General features: G+C 37.3%; 2 protein-coding genes across 2 annotated transcripts; both read left to right on the top strand.

Annotated features, from left to right (window-relative positions):
- The first annotated feature begins 12,668 nt into the window (after positions 1-12,668).
- Positions 12,669-13,749, top strand: LOC107098352 (claudin-4-like). Its single transcript, XM_015395988.1, has one exon. It carries the CDS (start codon positions 12,786-12,788, stop codon positions 13,428-13,430), a length of 645 nt encoding a protein of 214 aa, XP_015251474.1. The 5' UTR covers positions 12,669-12,785; the 3' UTR covers positions 13,431-13,749.
- Positions 13,750-18,228: 4,479 nt separating this feature from the next.
- LOC107098370 (claudin-4-like) lies at positions 18,229-20,598 on the top strand. Its single transcript, XM_015396008.1, has one exon. It carries the CDS (start codon positions 18,340-18,342, stop codon positions 18,973-18,975), a length of 636 nt encoding a protein of 211 aa, XP_015251494.1. The 5' UTR covers positions 18,229-18,339; the 3' UTR covers positions 18,976-20,598.
- Positions 20,599-20,847: the final 249 nt, after the last annotated feature.

The following is a 20,847-nucleotide window of genomic DNA, read 5'->3' as shown; positions in this document are numbered from 1 at the left end:
TCACTTTAAGAACATCTCCTGCATTAAAGAACTAATGTCTCAAAAGGATCTTTGAAAAATAATCAATGCATTCATATTTGGTAGAACTGATTGCAAAGGTGTCTGTTTAAATAGTCGTCCAGAAAGCTGCAGTTGATCCATGACCCTGCTGCCTGTGTCCTCACTAAAACTATGACAGTGGAGCACCTCACCTGAGTTCCAAAGTCCTTTTACTGCCACCTTGTATCTCAGATAATAGAATTCAAAATACTTCTCTTACTGTACTAAAATACATTACAGACCTGTTGTCAATCAACCATTCAGACCTCTGAGGTTTACTCTAAACACCAAGGGTCGGAATCTATTCATTATCCTACTAATTATTTTATCATTATTTTTAAAATTATCTTATTTTTATCTTATTCATTTTTATTCTCTTTTTCATTTATTTTATTGAGTTCATATATTATTTAATTACCATATTCAGACACTTTATGCAATCTACCTTTCCTATTGTCTTTTTCTGTTTTCTACGTAAAGCACTTTAAATTTTCTTGCTATTGAAATGTGCTATATAAATAACCTGCCTTGACACTCCTATTCTTATATTTTACCAAGTCAGTTGCACACTTTTAATACCATTTTATTCATTCCAATGTATTATTTTATTACTTAACTGAATAAGCAAAAAATATTTAAAATATATATAAAAAAAATTTTTCAAGCCTTTATTTCTGCTAAATATGATGTTTACGCCCTTGTACATAATAAAAACAAGACATTAAGAATAAGAATATTACATGAAAAGTATTTTTAACACACACCTTTTTATATTTAAAGTATCTTTTAAATCAAAAGATCATTTTAATGTAACAGATAAGGATCTGTTAGGATCCGATTAGAATAGGAATATGAATTCTCTCTTGGAACCACCATTTTGGACCTAGAGAAAATGCTATCAATGCCTTGGTCTTACATGGATAATGTGGTCATGCATAGATTCTGCACAATCATGATTTTTCTTGACCTTGACCCAATCTTTTCATGCTATTTCTTAATTTTCGCAAATAGGAAATTGTCTAGAAATATATTTTTGGACGGTTTTCTTTAAATAAGGTAAGAACGAAAAGAAAAAACAACTTGTCTATGAGTAATGATTACACACAGTAAGAGCTCCCTTCCTGACCCTTTATTTGCTCATATAAACCAGTGACGTCATTCCTTCTTGCATTTTAACCACACCAAGAATGAGCTGTACATTTATAGAATTTATATCTGAGTGGTTTGCTGAGACAATTTTCTCATTTTACTTGACAGTTTCTCGTTGCTCATGAAATAAAACAATGAACTTTGTAAGGGTGAAAAACATGAAGCGCTGACATCAACGTACCTCCCCGGATAATCATGTGATCTATTTAGTTAAAGGAAAAGTCCGGTCATATTCAAAATTCAAACTTCTGAAAGTACTTTAAATAAGAAATTATTACATACTGTTCAATAAATGAGTGTTTTTTATTAAGAGTAATTTCATTTGAATTTGCTTCACTGGAGACATCCATGTTTATAAAAGAACACTACTGCCACCTACTGGTTTGTGATGTCACAGTATCGGCTGTTGATCAAGTCCCAATGCCTGTATCTGGTGTTTGTCAAAACGCGCTGTCATCCAAGTCATCTTGAAAACATTCTTCTTTGAAATGCTGACTACTTATTATGTGTTTTTTCTCTGGCCAGAAGTTCAAGTTAACAATCCAACGATAAACCCGTCTGTGGAGGAACATGCATCTGCTGTAAATTGGTTGATTTATTATTACAGACTCAAGGTCCAATATACATTTCTTATTTATCTAAAGCTCCCAGAATATTTCAACATCATATTTCTTAGAAGTCTTTGGAAGAAAACCATTGAGTACAAGACTTATTCCTGGCCCAAAGAAGGTAATAATAATGACAATGGGCTTTATTTTAGACTTTTTTGGGCAGATTGTGTTTCATACATTGTTAAAGTACTTGACCCTGAAGCACAAAGAAACAAGGTATGTACATCCTAGCCATAAATGTTCAAATACTGGTTAAAATAGTTCAGTTTAGGCAACTGGACTGGAAGTTTTCTCGAAGACACTTCACCTCTCATCCAAGAGGCTTCTTCAGTTTTAACTAGTGATGGGGAGCACTGAGGCTCTGATGCCCCCCACAAGATTGGCCAAGGAGGAAACATGGGGGATGTTAATGGTTGTTAAGAGGTTCTGATGGGTCGTTAACTCCGCCGTTTGAGTGGTTTCAGTCAATGCGTCATTGAAGTGAGAGTCAGGTGAGGGCGGGTGAGGTGTTAACCTCTCACTCAAACCATCTTTCTTCTTTGGCCAGAATATGGCTGTTTGTGTCCTCAAATGAGTGTCCTTTTGATTTTATAGGTAGGTGAACGGCTGACTCCATTCAGTTAAGTTTATATATATAACGCCAATTCAGAACACGTCATCTCAAGGCACTTTACAGTTCACCAGATCATACAGTCAAACTGATTCAAAGTTTTTTATCTAAGGAAAACCAGCTGATCGTAGTGACTCATTGACTCAAATGCAATCACACACACAAAGCATTCTTGTAGCGACAGTGGAGAGGAAAAACTCCCTTTTACCAGGAATAAGCAGAGATACAAAAGGCAACTGTAAAAGGCGGCCCCGTCCAGGAAACACGCAGCCAGGCAGACAAACTCCGAACATCTAGAAACAAAGGTGTTAATGACAGCAGTACAGCTGATATTTCTCTCCAGGATGGCGTCACAGCCAAACAGGAACAGACCAGATGAAGCTACTATGAGAAAAAGTAGAGAGAGCAGAACGTTAGAGATTGAACTAACAGATTCTGCAGAGTGGGAGAATAGAGACAGAATGAAGCAGAATGATGAAATATGGGTCCCTTTGTCCTCCAGAAGTCTAAGTCTATACCTATAGAGATAGCTCAGGATAACCTGAGCCAGTTGGTTCCACAGGATAGGAGCCTGATAACTAAAAGATCTGCCTCCCATTCTGCTTTCAGAAATTCTAGAAATTCCTCTCCAATTTTGGCCCTCATGTGTTGAGCTGTGTGCCTATGTAGCGGTTGCTTGGTCTTTCAAATGTACAGGTCTGTGCACTCTTCACTACACTGAACGGCGTGAACCATGTCGGTCTTGTTTCTGGGTGTCTTGTCTTTGGGGTTAACCAGTTTTTGTCTCAGGGTGTTCCCGGTTTTGAAGTGCACAGGAATCCGATGCTGGTTGAAAATCTTACTGAGTTTTCCAGCCACATATGGAATGATGGTGCTCCTTCTGCTGTTTTCTTCCCTCTCAGCAGACCTCTTCTTGTTGTTTTTTTTAAGAAAAGCCCATTTGGGTTAACAACAGTTCTTCATGGCTATCCTGAAATGTCCCTGTTCTCTCATCTTCCATCTGTTGATGGTGGGAATGGTTTCTGCTTGTGTCTGGAGGTTTCTGATGATGCCTAGTTTGTGTTCCAGTGAGTCAAAATGGAGGTACTGGTCGATGTTTGTCTGGTGGTTGCCTTTAGACTTCTATGTTGAGCAACAGGAAGTAAAGGCTGTCATCTTTAATACCTTCCCAGGTGAACTTGATGTTTTCTGTCCACTGTTTTGATGTTGTCTGTGAATGTGTGGATATCCTTGGTCTTTATTTTGACCCATGTTTCATTCACGTGTCTGAACCAGTGACTGGGTTTTTTTCCCCCCATGTATTAGTGTGGAGCTCTGCTTTCCACTTCTTCCATGTATAAGTTCGCCACTATGGGAGACTTTGTTTTGTTTTTTCCCCTTCTTCTTTGGTACACCTACAGTATATTAGTCTCAGTGCTCCCCACCTCTAGTAAGAACTGAAGAAGCCTTTTGAATGAGAGGCGAAACATCTTCTAGAAATCTTGAAGACCAGTTTCCCAGACTGAACTCATCTACTTTTCAAGCCTACTTCATGTCAAGCCGGCTTGATTATGACCTGGATGACTGAAAATCTTTACAGATATCTTTACTTTTAGTTCTTATCAGAAACTCTGGCTTCAGCTTCAGTATCAGGTGAAGGCTTTTAAATATTTCCTGATAGTAATGAATTATAATAGTACAGCCTTAAAGTAAAGGAATATTTTTTCAGCGCCACTCCTGGACTGGATATTTTTATTTTTCTGCAATATTCTGGAGATGAAAAAAACAAAGTTCTTAAAACCTGTTAAATAGGAATTTAAATGGGTAGTGCTGAGCAAAGATAACACTAAAGTTTTAATAATTGGTCAAATCATTTAAATGGAGAGAAGGTTTCTTAAGGAAAGGTTTTATTAAGACTACATTAAAAACCGGCAATGGAAATCTATTTGCTAGAAAAAAAAAAAGGTTTGTATCTAGAATGGGATGGGATAACAGAAAATACATTTTAAAATTATTAAATGTGAAGTATTTCTGACATATATTTGAAGGAACGGGTGGCATCCTACAATAACGGGATCCTCTCAATTTTTTATTTGAGAGGACTTCTCCTTTTAAATAGAAATAATATATTTTCCTATTTTATTCTTTTTTTGCTTTATGGCTTAGATCTAGAAGATTAAAAATGTATCTTTTCACTCAGCATATCTTGCCATAAAAAAGTCTGCCTTCTGAAGATGTAAATAGGAGCTTCTATCTGTATTGTTATATATGTATATTTTGTTAAATTTTCATTTTCTTTTAAGCTGCTTTTATTTTTAATGATATCAGATTTGGTCCCGCCCCCATACTTTTATACTGAAACTAAATGTTCTGTGGTAGGTTTCGCTGCGTGGTTTTATCAGTGACAACATATAAATGAGTTTCAGTTTGCACAAGGATTATCCATTTCCTTGTTTACTTCTTTGTCTCAACAACTCTCAGGGACTTAACTCCTCCCAATATTCCACGAAGCTTATATGAACGGAAACGAAAAATCTATAATAAAAAGGAAAACAAAGACGTGTATATGGGTAAATGAACAGCTTATGTTTCTGGGAAATACCAGTGAAAAAAATCAGTGATTAAACATGTAATTGATGGCAACACAGTGATCACAGTAACCGAAGTATATCCTAAAAGGGGACTGGAAACTCATCAGTTGACTGTGGAGGTATTAGAGGAACTGGAAAGATGTGCTTATCAGAGAAGGCAAATAAAGGCAGAAAAGAAAGAATAGGTTAGATGTGTGGTGTTGTAATACAATATCCCATTCGTAAATTAAAAAGTACTGAACGCAAGATCAGTATTAAAGTAATTGGATAAAATACAAGAGTTTCATCATATAAAAGATTTGCATTGAAAGAATGCAAGCATGCCAGTTGAAAGCACGTTTTAAGTTAAATTATGTGTTATGTATTCCTTTCAAATGAAAGTAAATATAGTCCACAAGGGACAATCAAACTAATATTAAGGTCCTTTGCATTTTCACAAATTTTGCAAAAAATTGTTAATAAAATCAGTTTTTGGTTCAAATTACAGGTAAATTATATTTATTCATCTGCTTGTAATTTTAAGAAAAACTGACTTTTTTAACAACTTCTTGCAAAACATAAGAGTGTTCAACGAATTTGACAAGTATGCCACCTGCTATTAGTTTGTGTGATAAAAAATACTGCAGACATATTATTAGAATAGAGTGAGCACATATCATATGTTAAAAGGTTGGTTTAAATTTTAGACGAAATTTATAACTAAGTTGAAACATAAACGGTTTTTATTAGTTTTCGCAAAAAGATGGAACATTATTGGCTAAAAGTATTATTTTATTGGATAGATGTTTATCAATTAATTTGTAATATTTTGCAATCACATCAGATTCAGGTGTATGAATCTCACAGCTCCAGAGACTTGATAGATGCGTATCCATCCGGGGGATATTTTGTGCTTTTGTGTTAGAGTGAAATGTGATAAAGTTTGTAGGAAGTGTAAATGGCTTTTTTTCAAATGTGTGGTGGAAGTTGTTATGCTTATGAGAATAATTAATTTTATTAGCTATTGTACAAAAGAAAACCTTACAAGGAAATTATCAATGTGCCTTTAACCCATCCCAGGGAGAAACTCTCTGCACCTGAGGAGCTACATGGGGCTAAGGGGTCTTCCTCAGAGTAGCAGTTTGTGGTGTTTATATCAAGTACTTGGGATCTTCTCACTCACCTTTTATCTTAGTTGAGGGTTCCTGTGGGTACTCAGGTTTTCAAAGCATTCCATACTCTAGTTTGATTCCTACCTAAGAGGCAGTTTTTTTTGGCCTGCTGATGTAGTTGTTCTTGGCTACTTAGATTAGACCCAGTTTCCTCGGCTGTGAGCCTTTTGTTTGATCCAATTCAGCTCCCTAAAACCAGAAGTAAGCCATAGCTTGTTTTGGTTACATATTTCCCCACAAAACTCATGTATAAAATGACATTTTTTTTAGAAAACTTATTCAAGTTAATGGATGGTAGTGTAATCTGTGCAGTAAAAGCAAAACTATAATATCTGCTTTGTCTCATTCGCCCACCTATAAAAGTGCTTCTTCAATTTTTCTCTGTAAGTTAAAATGAGTTAAAGCAGAATGTTTGGAAATGCGAAACGAACTTAACCATATTAAAAAATACTGTTTAAGCCCGAAGGAAATTAAAGCCACACTGTGCAACTTTTGGCCACAAGGGACACTAGACCTGTAACTATTTCCTTTTTTTTTGCCTCAGCCATGACCATGTGTTGAGTAGGCAGAAAAAACCTAGAGCAAAAGCCTTAGCTCAAGGACTATAAGAGCATGTGGCCCTAAAGCGAAAACGTTCCTCCAGGTCAAATGACCTGGCCAACCACTGTTGCTAACTTACATAGTCGGCATTTCAAGAGGGGAACTCCGCTCGAAGCATTGATAGAGTCAAGCGCTGTATATTGGCCTGAGGAATCATTTAAAAGAACTCATATTTGTCAAATCTTTAGGTCACAAAGTCTGCGCTGTCCCTTTAAATAGTTCCAGAACACCCCATCAGTAAAACAACATACAATGGAGCACAGGTGCCTGAGGCAGCAGTCAGTGAAGATGCTGCCCTTTTGTTAAGTATAGAAAACTGCACATGGGAGAGATGAGGATATAAAAAATTTAATCTCAAACCTTTCCTTTAATAAGTCATGATGTAAGGCTGCTTAAAAATCTGCATGTAGCATGAAAACCTTGTTCCATTCTCACACTGATCTGTACAGCAGAGTCCTTTATCCTAAATGAAACATCTAATATGCTGCTTGTATTTGAAAGCCCATCAGAGAGGTTGGATTGTTAAAGTCCATCCAAAATGATAAGAAAGTCTGAGCGTTTTTTTCTCCATGTCTGGTATCAGCTTAGCAAGCAGGACATTTCTTTCCTCTAATATGGAGTAATATGCAGGCTTGTGGTGGTTAAAAATAAATACTGCACAAAAAAAACACATCAACCTCGGTGGATAAAAGGAATTACAGTCCATAAAAAAATAAGTGAAGTTATTACCGCAATGATTTTATTACTTTTAACATGGCCAATTTATTGCATTATTGGTCCTTATCATGTTATTGGTTGCTGCAGACATGCAAAAAGATTTGCTTGGAAGAGACAAAAGCAGGGCGGGACTTAGCATGTAATATTTGGTGTTGTTTTTTAAAAACCCAGGCCTAATTTTTTATAAAAAATGGCAAAATAAGTTTCTGTTTAGAATGTTTCAATGTAGACTATTGCATTTTAAGCAACCTTTAGCATTTTAGTACAACAGGTTTTCAAACTAAACGTTTCTATCTCCATTCCCTACCCTTAGTGTTGCTTTAAATAAAACATCGGACTGTTCTGCTGTCAGTCGAAACCCTGATTATAGATTACAGAAAACAAGAGCATCACACCAGTAAAAAGCCTACCAGGTCCTAACGAGGTTAACAAGCTCTTTAAATGTTGTAACGAGGAGCTAAGAATAGTTGGTCTTGTTCTTACCGCGGCTCGTAAACATGTTCCTCCCATTAATCAAACAAAGCAAAAAACTATAAAACGTTTGAGCTTATTTCCCCACACCTGCTTTGAGCTTCATCATTTTTATAAAACACAATTTATTACTATAGCTTTTAATTATTTATTATTATTTTTTTTTTTGTGTGAAAATTATTCAAAAAATGGGGATTTCCTCTGACATAATTTTTTAGGTCACTGGTTGATTGTTCAACTAATTAATTAAAGTTACAGTAGTTTTAGAAAGGGAGTGAGATTTATCATGAACTAAGCAGATATAAGCTTCGACTTGTTGGATGATAAAATTTCAAAGGAATTAAAATTCCTTCTATTTTTGTTATGAAGTATCTTCTAAATTATGTTTAAAAGAAATTTGCAATAACTGCCTGGAAGCAAATTTTCACTGAAGTTTAAAAGAGTTAAACTGACTGTTTTCTTCGGAGCCAGGGCTTATACTTTAATATGGATTATATTCAGTCATACTTTGCAGTCATACCTGACAAGCAGAACAAACATACAGAGATGATAGAAATGCTATTAAAGTAGAAGACAGTGCCTCCTTTTGGTCAAAGTGGAGAAAAGCACATAGAAGAGCCAAACAGAGTTCCATTCTCAGTTCAGCGTTCAAAAGACACATCAAATCCCTCGTTAAACAGGCTTCTATTTGATGGTAGTTACCATTCAAAGCAATTTAACACGCAGTTCAGGCTATTTTCCAGCGATCCTTTGAGAACAAAACATTCTTTTTGGCCCATACATCCGTCTTACACAATCAGCCTTCAGTTTGATCCCCAAAAAACATCCAGTCCCTCTTTGACCTTTTGACCTCATCTTTTTTCCTACTTTCATTTTTTTTTAATCATTTTGTTCATTTCTTGGAAATATAAAAAAAAAAAAATTCCCTTCTTCCTAAACTACATTTTCTATTTCTGTAGGCTCATAGCTTTAATTTTGTGGAGATGCATGCCGTATAGCAGCCTACATCCACTGACCTGCATGGCAGTAAACTAAAGCAGTAAGGTTATTTTCTACATTCTCACTTATGAGAAAGCTTTTTATCTAATGAATTCATGAATAAAACAAAACAACATACCATCAATCATCCATGCAGTTGTTGGAGTATTTAGAAGGTTGCATTGGATATTCAGTTTAGAGGATCTGAAATCTACTTTCCAAGATAAACATTCTGTTTGTTTTTATAACTGTTTTTAAAACTGTTGGGTAAAGATCAGATGAAGGAAAATGTATCTGCTCAATTCCTGGTGCTCATTAATCTTACAGATAAGTAGCACTTTCCACCATATCTATGAAACAGTGAGGATATTAAACTTTCAGTACTTCATACTAGGCTGCACTGTGTTGCAGTGGTTAGCACTGTTGCCTTGCAGGACAAAGATTTTTGGGTTTGATTCCTGGCCTGGGGTCTTTTTGCATGGAGTTTGCATGTTCTCCTCGTACATGTGTGGGTTCCCTCCGGGTACTCTGGCTTCTCTAAATTGTGCTTTGGAATAAGTGTGAGTGTGCATGGTTGTGTGTCTTTGTGTTTCCCTGCAACAGACTGGCAACCTGTCCAGGGTTCACCCTGCTTTCACCAATAGACTGCTGGAGACAAGCACCAGCCCCACCGCAAACCTGACAAGGACTAAGCGGGAGAAAATGGATGGATGTACTTAATACTTTCTACTCTGCATGTTAGCAAAATGTGCAAGCAGTTTTCTTATTGATCATTTAGAAAATGCTGATATTCAATAAAGCGTATAAGATTACAGTTGCTAACAATTGTAGTTAAATTTAGTTAAATTCAAGGAATTGTCAAATTAAAGTTTTTTTTTCCCATTTAAAAGCCAAAAAGTAGGATTCTGTCCATAAAACAAGTTTAATCCCGAAATGGAACGGTTATTTTTGGCCTTTATACTGTTGTTTTCTGCTAAAAGTATATAAAAAACTTTTAATAATGAGTTTGATTTGCCAAAACTGTTGATTTTATTTAAGAAAAGTCCTTTCTTCCCCCATAAATTAGAAAATACATGCATTGATCATGCATTATTTAAATAATGCACTTTGTTTATGTTCAGCTAAGACAAAATGTCTGGTTTTGATTTGAAGGTCATTCCAAAAATGACTGAGAATTGGGAATCTTCACCAGCAGGTTTGAAGGTCACTGAGTTTTGGCAAGCAGTTTTTTGCTTGGATTATACCCTTGACTTAAAAAAAAACCCAACACACACTGTAAAAACGAAAAAGTTAGTTCAACTCAAAATTTCAAGGTAACCGGCTGCACAGAATTTTTGAGTTGAAGGCATCAACTTATTAAGTTGTGTCAGCTAAGTTTTTCAAGTTCTGCCAACTAAGTTTTTTTTAATTCAAGTAACTTTCAAGTCTGTAAAATCTTATTATTTTAAGTTCAGATTATCTGTAAAAAGTTATTTTAAATTCAGATTACCATCCCCTGTAATAACTTACATTTTTGAGTTTGAATCCCTCCCATTAAATCATCCAATGACAGTAAACCATCCATCCATTTTCTTACACACTTGTCCCAAGTGGGGCAGGGTACACACAGGACTAACAACCATTCATGCAAACACTCACACCTAAGGACAATTTAGAGAAGCAAATCAACCTAACGGTCATGTTTTTGGACTGTGGGAGGAAGCCGGAGTACCCGGAGAGAACCCACACATGCTCAGGGAGAACATGCAAACTCCATGCAGAAAGACCCCGGGCCAGGAATCAAACCCAGAACCTTCTTGCTGCAGGGCAGCAGTGCTACCCACTGCGCCACAGCCCTGTCAGCAAACCAGTTAAATTTTGCATGTTTATTTGAACCACTTTGGCAAAAACAGGTTTACAATTCCACAATGTACACAAGTAATCTTATGCTTAAAGCAAATCAGGTTTTAGCATATATTCTTTTACTTTCCAACTCCTGTTAAAACCTTACAAATAATGCAATATTGCCAGAGATAACAGGAAACCAGTGCCTTGGTCTTCTCTTGGACGAGTCCTCAGGGAAAGTTACCGCCAGCAGAGTGACCAAATGGCTGAACCAAACTTTAGAAGGGAGCTCCTGGGAAAATCCATGGAAACCCTGTAGCAGCCGGTTGCCATGACAAATTTGAAATGAGCATGTGCAGATAAGTTGACCTCGCTCGGACTGGGTGTCAACTACAACTTCTAAGTAAACTCAACTTAATTTATAGAATAAGATGAACTTTTCATCAGAAACTTATGAAAGTGAGTTCAACTGGCTCACAAAAGACAGTTCAAGTTCCAACTGGCAATTTTTTGGTCAGTGAATGCAAAAATCTTAGTAAGGTGAACAATTTTGAGTTGTCGTTTTTACAGTGCTGCCTCAACGGTTGTTTAAAAAGAAATGCACTTGGGCAACACTACCGGTAGTTCTCCTCCTTGTCATTCTGAACCTTACTTCATGCACTGTTGCACAGAGGAAAAGGGGGGTGCCTTAACCGTCCCCACAAAGCTGATAACATGGAATGGTCCAAAATCTCTGGGCATGCTGAAACTTAAGAGTTTCTTCCACTTAAGAGTCCACGCCCACCTCCTGATAAACAACCCCACAACATCACCCTCTCCCCACCAAACTTGGCACAATAGAGACAAGTACACATTGTGAACACGCCTCCATAGCTGTAGAGTTCAGCAGGAGTATGCTTTACTCCCCTGCACCCAGTGTTTTGCATTGCACTTCCTGCTGTATGGATAGAATGCAGAAACTTCATGTAGCTCTCTATAGCTTATCTATGATCATGCAGTTTTTACATATGTGCTGATAGACTCTGCAGAAGTTTCACTTAGTTGCTGTCATTTCAAATCTACTTCTACTTTGTTATAAAAACACTTACAATTCACAGTAGAATATTTAGAAACAACATTTTTAAACAGGATTTGTTACACAGGTGGCGTCCTATTACAGTAATACATAAGAGTTGACTGATCTTCTGAAAGCAACAAGTTCTTAGAGAAAAGTTCATCGAAACAGAATTATTTTATACACCTTTGGCCATAGACAGGATTAGAAAGAAAAATGTAAACTATATTTTGTAACAACCTGAGAAAAAGAAGGATATAAATTACTAGATTAAATTAAGAGAGTCTTCAATTGTATTTTGTTTATAAGAACAAGCGAGGGTGCCACTAATTTTTACCTCTGATAAAGTGACCTTCAACAAGCGTCACTAATAAAAACATCAATTTGGGTTTACTAGAGGAAGTGAATAAGATTTTTCTACACATTCAAACTGAAAGTGTAGATTTAGCATGAGTGACATCATGGTACAAAACATCCTTCATTGGAATTGAATGAGTAGTAAGTGAAAAAATATGCAGCCATATTTGGTCATTAAATCCGGCACACATGTTGTCATTTCAAACACATTGAGTCAGCGGCGCCGGAGAATGTGGCTCCACCCACCTTGATTTTCAGGTGTGACTGCTGGAAGAAAGATGATCGATAAATAATAAAATCTATTGTTTTTATTTTGAATTTTAGAGCTTTGAGATTAATCATCATTAAAAGGTTAGTTTTTGTTGGAGGGATGTTTTCCGCTAAGCTCAATAGTTTAGACTGAGAGATGGTGAACAAGTTGTAGTATTGTTCAGAGGGGTGGGGGAGGATCTGCCTCTCAGGGACTGATGAGGGTGTGCTGTATTTCTCCACAGCTCCTCCCCCTCATGGCTTATTTACCTGCTCTCCTCTGAATCCTGACCCATTCAGCAAGCTCATCTGACGCCAAAGGAGCTCAAGGAGTCAAACAGCCTACGTCCAGAAGAGAAAAAGAGAGAACTTCAAAAGCACAACGAAAGAAAAGATTCCACCATAATGGTTTCTACTGGGTTTCAGATCCTGGGCTCTGCTCTGGGGATCATCGGCTGGATTGGTGCCATCATCGTGTGCGCCCTTCCCATGTGGAAAGTCTCGGCTTTTATCGGCAGCAACATTGTGACGTCGCAGATCACCTGGGAAGGGATCTGGATGAACTGTGTGGTCCAGAGCACGGGCCAGATGCAGTGTAAAGTCTACGACTCAATGCTGGCCCTCAGCGCTGACCTCCAGGCGGCCCGGGCCCTCACTATAGTCTCCATCATCGTGGGCATCTTGGCCATCCTGCTTTCAGTAGCCGGGGGGAAGTGTACCAACTGTGTGAAGGAAGAGTCCAAAAAGATCAAGGTGGGCATCGCTTCCGGAGTCATCTTCATCATAGCCGGGGTTCTCTGTCTCATCCCTGTCTGTTGGACGGCCCACACCATCATCCAAAACTTTTATAGCCCTATACTGAACCAGTCGCAGAAGCAAGAGCTGGGGGCCGCACTCTACATCGGCTGGGGTGCATCTGCATTGATGCTGATTGGTGGGGGGATGCTCTGTAGTAACTGCCCCCGCAATGATAAAGATGGCTACTCTGCAAGGTACGCAGCCGCCAGATCTGATGCCTCGGCTCCTGTTTCCGGAAAAGACTATGTTTAAAGCAGCTCTGGAGAATTTTACTGGGACTAATGAACTGGTGCTGCTGGGTCAGGAGTGAAAATGATAGAACGCTTCATCCTGATAAGAACCACACCCAAAGAACAAATTTCCTTTGACGTGTTCATTACTTGTATTTATGGTGTTAAATGATGTGTGGACCTTAGTATGCATTTCTCTAGCTTTATATTTACATCACTACGTCTCTTTCTGACTGTAACTATTTTTGAAAGCTCTGTTTTGGTTATTTTATGTGGAATATTACTCATCAGCCAAGTGTTTTTTTTTGTGTGGTAGTTGTTTTGTAAATAAAAATGCTTTTGTTTACACCTCTGAGTCAGTGTGTGATGTCACAACAACATTTTCTCAAAAAACAATCTTTCACTGGAGTTCATGAATGATGTAATTGAAATATTTTATAAGCTTTCTAACAGTAGATATTTTGAAATTTATCCTGATATTTACATATTTAATGATTGACAAAGGTTTCAATCAAAACAAAAGCCCATCTGAAAAGAAATAGCCGCCCAGCAGTGTAAAGACGCCCTTTGTTTGTCTTTCCTGTTGATCAGGTTTAGGTGTGGCTGGAAAATCAAGTAAGATGAGTGCTGACCGCCTTTGTTTAAATGTTCAGCCTCCGAGCAGGGGAACTGAGACAGTCAACATCTGAAGGGCAGTTTTTCAAGTTATTAGCAGAAATATTCACACCTTATCTTTATTTATCTTAAGTTCATTGTGTTTCTCTACACAAAACAAACAATATAGGGTGGTTTTTTGTGAAGAAAAGGTTTCTTTGAAAATATTACAGGTAAGCTTTTATCACACAATGATTTCAATTGTCTAAGCCATGTCAGGAGCGTGAACATTTCCTTTACCAACACCATGAAAAGAGGGCTTTGTTAAACCTAACCCATTCAGATTATTAAACCAAGGTAAAAGGTGTTGCAGTCTTTTTGATCCATCTTTTAAGTTATTATTAACCCAGATTATTTCATTTCTTTTAGAAGTTAAGAACGTAATTCATTCATATTTAACAGATTTTTCTTTCTTCAACCAAGACATTCTTTCAAATAGGTAATGAGCAAGATAATATCTAATAAAAATATACAAAATTATACATATATACAAATTTTCCAAACTATTTGTAACCATAATAACTATTGTAAAATAATAAATTAAAACATGATTTATTGGCTGTACAGCAATGAAAACCTTCATATGTTAAATGTTTTTTGTTTTGTCTCCTCTGGTTATTTTGATTATTTAATTTGGGTGATAAGCTCCAATTGTTTGAGGCGTCTGTGCCGTTGCCCGAGCATTTTACTCCCTCCTCAGTTTGATATCAGGCAAAGCAACTAAAAAACATTCACATGAGTTTAAGTCAGGGGCCACATGTAATTTAAATCAGTTTTTAAAGGTTACTTTTAACCTTTAATATCTTCCTGGTCCTTCCTATTAGTACCTTTTATAGACTCTGAAACAGAAGTGCTTTAATAATAGACACAGGAAAAAATACAATAAATCATAGAATGCCAGATTAAAGTTTACAATTGTTAAGCTTAAGATCAATCAGACTTTAGTCTAGAACAGCGGTCCCCAACCACCGGGCCGCGGACCGTTACCGGTCCGTCGGTCATTTGGTACCGGGCCGCACAGAAAAAAATATATATTTATGATTTATCGACGATCAGAGTCTGAGTGATGTTTTATTTTGAAAAATATAAGACATTGGGGTATTATCTCCCAATTACATCAATCGGTGCATCTGTGCCTCTTGACACAGGTTAATTCAGGCATCCTACTGTATCTATAACATCCTATCTTTGTGAGGCGGGATTTTCTGCGGTTACAGCGACCAAAACAGAGTTAGACTGGGAAGACTGGACATCAGGAGCACAATTCGTGTGTCATTGTCTCCGATTACGCCTAGATGGGACGGTTTGTTTCGGAGAAACGAGCTCAGGGCTCCCACTAATTCAACACAATTGTGAGTTTTATTTTTATGCTGTTTGTATTTGATTTTATGCCAGTCGTATCATTTTATTTGATCATATTTACCTCCCACACTTTAAAGGCTGGTCGTTGAAAATATTGTCTGAAAAAAGGTTGGGGACCGCTGGTCTAGAAAATCCATCAAATTAGTCACATCTTGATAGACTGAGTGTGAACGTCGAAGTTCAAGCATGGAAATGACCAGCTATAATGTCTGCTGATGAATAGAAATTGTTATTCATTAAAAAGCACAAGCACTTACAAAGTGCAATTTGTTCCCAACACACTGGTTCAACCAAACCAACAAAACAAAACAAAATTCTAAAAATATTTTAGGAAAAGCATAGTTTTCTACCCTTAACTTGAGAGAGAATAAACTTTTTTTTAAAGCTGTGCTTAGATACTGACAGCAAGATTGTGACGCTCCAATTTGTACCCACATTTATTTCAGTGCATTTCTGTTTCATCATATTATATTTTAAAAGTTCACTTCTTAAGGGATTCAGCATTTTTTAACTACTGATCAAGAAAATAATTTGAAAATGATGGAGTGTTAAATATCAGTTTATTTACTGTTCAGCTATTTATGAAGATTTGATCCTTCTGCCATTAATTGTGTGTTTGCTGAATTTTATGTGAATCTTTATTGACAGACCTGATCACATTTCATCCCAGCGCTGTGTGTCCCTAGCCCGTAACATCATCAGCAACCCCTCACACCCCGCCATGGACTGCTGTCCCTGCTGCCCTCTGGGAAGAGGCATCGCAGCATTGGATGCAGGATCAGCAGATTCTGTAACAGCTTTTTCTTGACTGACATTAGACTTTTGAACTGTTGAAAAAACTCAAAATCATGTTGCAAATCGAGTCTCTGAATCACACTGATAACATCATTCTTACACTACATAGTGAATCTTCAAAATAAAACTCAACTCAAATATTTTTACTGCATTTTGCACCATCTATATTTATTTTTGTACTGCTCTGAACCTTCGACATCAATGCGTTTTTGCACAATGTTTCTCCCACACTGTTTACTTTTGATCACTGCTGCACTTTATGAATGAAAATGTTCATTTCCCTGCTAAGCTGCTCCTCATTTACTGTTGGAAAGCTGGATAAATGAAATTTATTTTTCTATACACTCTTTGTATACAAAATGACAATAAAGTGTGTCTTAGTCGAAAATCTTAGATCTTTCCGAGCAACCTTGTGCTACCAGATGTTATTAAATAACTATCAGAGTCCATATAGAATAATGCTAGCATGTTGTGGAAATGTTTGATATAGATATTGATGCTTGATATGGAGCAGAATGCACCGTTTCATGCTTGTGATACAAAAGGGAAGCTAGCCAACTATTTGGGGCCTAGAGATAAAAGGATAAAAAGACTGCAGAGCTGCAAACAAAACAGCAACAGCTGGACAATATGATTCGCCTGAAGGGATCTATAAGCTCCCCCATGAAACTACCAAATGCAGAGGCTAAAATATGAAACACTACGGGCAACGAAATGATTGCAGTACTAAACAGCCACCTTAAGCAACAATCTTTCAGTTCAACTTACTGATTACTACAAAGGCTGTTAATGTCTACTTTGTTAAAGTCTGATCTGCTCCTGTTTGGCTGTGACTCCATCCTGAAGAGACATATCAGCTGTCCTGCTGCCATCAACACCTTTGTTTATAGATATAGTCATGTTTCACTAACTGTGACTGGTTGGATGTGCTCTCTTCATCCTATGACATGGGAGCTGGCTCGGAGCTCGTCTGCCTGGCTGTGTGTTTCCTGGACGGGGCCGCCTTTTACAGCTGCCTTTTTTTATCTCTGCTTCTGTCTCCTTGAACCCCAGTCGGCCCCGGCAGATTGCCGCTCACACTGAGCCTGGTTCTGCTGGAGGTTTCTTCCTGTTAAAAGGAAGATTTTCCTCTCCACTGTCGCTACAAGCATGCTTAGTGTGAGGGATTGCAGAAGAGAAAATGAGTCAATACAATCAACTGGTTTTCCTTAGATAGAAAAATTTGAATCAATTTGACTGGATGATCTGGTGAACTGGAAAGTGCCTTCAGATGACATGTGTTACGAATTGCCGCTATATAAATAAAGTGAAATGAAATGAATTGAAAGAGACATCCTTATTGCACAGTGATTAAAAAAACGTAAGGCCTCAAACCTTTACAGTTTTTTTTTTTTTTTTTTTATAACTGAGAAAGGATGAGTTAAAAGAAATAATAAAATCAAAGCATATGGCATTTGTATGGTCAAAATTTTAGCCTAAATTAGATAAAGCAACTAGATTCAAGCCCCTATCATTTCCAGGATTAGTCCACTCTTCTACCAACTCATATAGGGTAATAAAATGTTGGTGTCCTACAGACTCTAGTCTCAACAACAACACTTCAGACATTCCCTTTAATGCATCTTTAATGTTCCTGGCTGTAAATATGCAGTTATCAACCCTGGAGTAAAGAAAAAAATATCATTGTTAATTTCTCTTATCTGGATTTGTCCTTTTGTTGAAGAATCCATCTTTAAGCTTGTTTTTAAGCTAAATCTACAGCAGTAACAGAAGTATTCACATTTGCTTGAGGCCTAAGCTGACCTAAATGTGTGTGTGTTTGGTTAAACACAGCTGCAAACTAAGCCATTGTTCCTAATCTTGAAGCCTTGCTTTCAATAACAATGGGTTGTGTGTAAGAGTCTGAAGATATCAGGGTTCAGCTTTCACCCACCTTTTGTCTATTAGAACAGAAACTCCACCCAGAAGTCTCGACCACAACGGGAGCTATTTATTGTCACACAACCGAAACTTTCGAAGGTTCAGAGTGGAGGAAGCTTATCCAAAAACAGGTGGGACCACGGAGCTGTAAAACCCCAAAAAGAAGAAAAAAATTACTATTTCACTCTTTTGGCTTCATCATGGCTTCTCAGGGGCTTCAGATACTTGGTATCCTGCTGTCCTTCATTGGCTGGCTGGGCACCATCATCACCTGCGCTCTGCCTATGTGGAGGGTCACCGCTTTCGTGGGGGCAAACATCGTCACCGCACAAGTGATCTGGGAGGGTCTGTGGATGACCTGCGTTGTCCAGAGCACAGGACAGATGCAGTGCAAGGTATACGACTCCATGCTGGCTCTACCTAGTGACATGCAGGCTGCCAGGGCTATGGTGATCATCTCTGTGATCGTAGGGGTGTTTGGTATGCTCATGGCCGTTGTTGGAGGGAAGTGCACCAACTGCATGGAGGACGAGGCGTCCAAAGCCAAAGCCTGCATCGTCTCTGGGGTGATCTTCATTATAACAGCCGTGATGATCCTCATACCCGTCTCCTGGTCAGCTCATGCAATTATCAGAGACTTCTACAACCCCATGGTGATTGCCGCACAGAGACGGGAGCTGGGAGCTGCACTCTACATTGGGTGGGGTTCTGCAGGCCTGTTGCTTCTAGGAGGAGGTCTGCTCTGCAACAACTGCCCCCCAAAAGACAACAGACCGTACACGCCAGCCAAGTTCGGCCCTGCAAGGACCGTGTCATCAAATATGGACTATGTGTAAGCTCTTTGGTTAGAGACGTTTTTAAGTCACTTTGAAATAATAGTAATAGCTAAAACAAAACATTTCATTTTATTTCTTAGCTCTTTCTTAGTCATGAAGTCTTTTTTTATCAAATTGTGATGATTAAAATATTTTAGCAAGATTTTTGAGTAGCCTTTTAAAGCCATTATTTAACCAATGATATTTTACTTATATTTTGTCTTATGATAAATAAGCAAAGTTATGATGAATCTGAGTCGTGTGAACCTTTATGAAGGATGTACCAACCAGTCAGCCAGAAACTTGAATCAACCAAATTTCCCATTGCCTGCTCTGATTATTGGATCAAATACTAAAAAATCTGTTTTGCTTTTTTTTTTTTTTAAGTACTTTTATTATTTTTAATTTAAAAAATACACCGACATTAAGACCTCCAAGTTGTAATGATCTATTTTTTTTTTTTTGTTGGATTTAGTTTCCATACATATAGAAAATCCTGATGCACATTAGAGGAATTTTAAATTTTTGCAAGTGATAAAATTTTAAAGATTTCAAAGAAAACATCAAATTCTTGCCCAGAATGGCCTGGGTTGGGCATTGCTTATATGTAATGGTTCTAAGATCTGTTTTTAACTGCACTATTTCTCCACAATGACACAATTGTAAATGGACATTAAATGAGCAGCACTGTATGAAGAGTTGCAGAACACTGCAGAATTTTCAAATATCTTCCAAATGTCTTCAACATATGTTTAAATTGACGTTTCCTCTGTGAGAACACTGTTTGCTGTGTGATAAGACTCACAGGAATCCAGCTGAGGAGCCTCCTGGGAATTTACTGTAACTGGCTGAGATGTTTGCCATGCTGTAATGGACTGCGCTTGTGTGGAGACACTGATTTAGTGTTTCTGTCTCGAGTAAAATGGATGTCACTGGGAAGACAACAGAGGGCTGCGTATGCTTGAACCCATGTTGCCAGGGAACAGTTTAATGTGTTGAAAGCATGAATGTTTTCAGCTTGCTCGGTGATAGGACATCTGCTCAGCCTGGTTAGGAAAATGCAATGCTTTGAACATCTTTAATTCTTCACATATAGATGCATTTATTAAGGAATTAAAAGATTTTTAAAAAGCCCAGCCAAAAAAGAACCTTACTGTTAATCGCTTTTTTCATTTTTTTAGCACAATGCTGGAAGAAAATGCAGTTATATAACTATTGATGTGTCATGTTTCACCAGCGGGTTTTAATCTTTAGTTTGTATTTTACCTTGATTAAAAAAACATTAGTTTCGCAAAATGATTTCTTTGCTTTTTTTCCCTCAAAGGTCACTTTTAAAAGGAATGTGCTGCCTTAGCTGTATAAGAGTTATAAGGTTAAATTCAAAACCATCACATTTGCTGTCAAAATGTTTCATGATGTTGCAAATAAAATAGAATTTGAATGTACTTTAAAACTACAGTATATTTCTATCTATAACTGATTTATGATTTCTGTTGTAACATGCTTAACAACAAAGAATACTTAAAACACAATAACCCATTTACCATATTAAGTAATGGAAAAACTTTACAATTCCTTTGTGTGATTTGGTATTTTTGGAGATTTTTTGTTGTCCTTTCCTTGCAGTAAAACAGGCTATTTTTTTCATAAAAGTATTTGTATTTAGCTAAGTTTAATTAAAGCAACTATAAGTCTCTGGAATTTTATTTAGAAGAGCAAAGCAATTCTAAAACATTGGTTGATGAAATATAATCACTTATACTCAACATAATATCTGTTTATTCTTTTTTTTTTCCAGTGTCTGCATAACCCACCTGTGGTGCAAGACAAATTTAGTCATTAATAGAGTTGGTTGTCTAGGTGGTGTCCTGAAAACAACGTGGGCTACATTAA

The sequence above is a fragment of the Cyprinodon variegatus genome, unplaced genomic scaffold, assembly GCF_000732505.1.
Source record: "Cyprinodon variegatus isolate N-32 unplaced genomic scaffold, C_variegatus-1.0 Scaffold771, whole genome shotgun sequence".
Lineage (NCBI taxonomy): Eukaryota > Metazoa > Chordata > Actinopteri > Cyprinodontiformes > Cyprinodontidae > Cyprinodon > Cyprinodon variegatus.
Note: the sequence above shows the minus strand (reverse complement) of the source record. Positions and strands in the feature narration are given on the sequence as shown.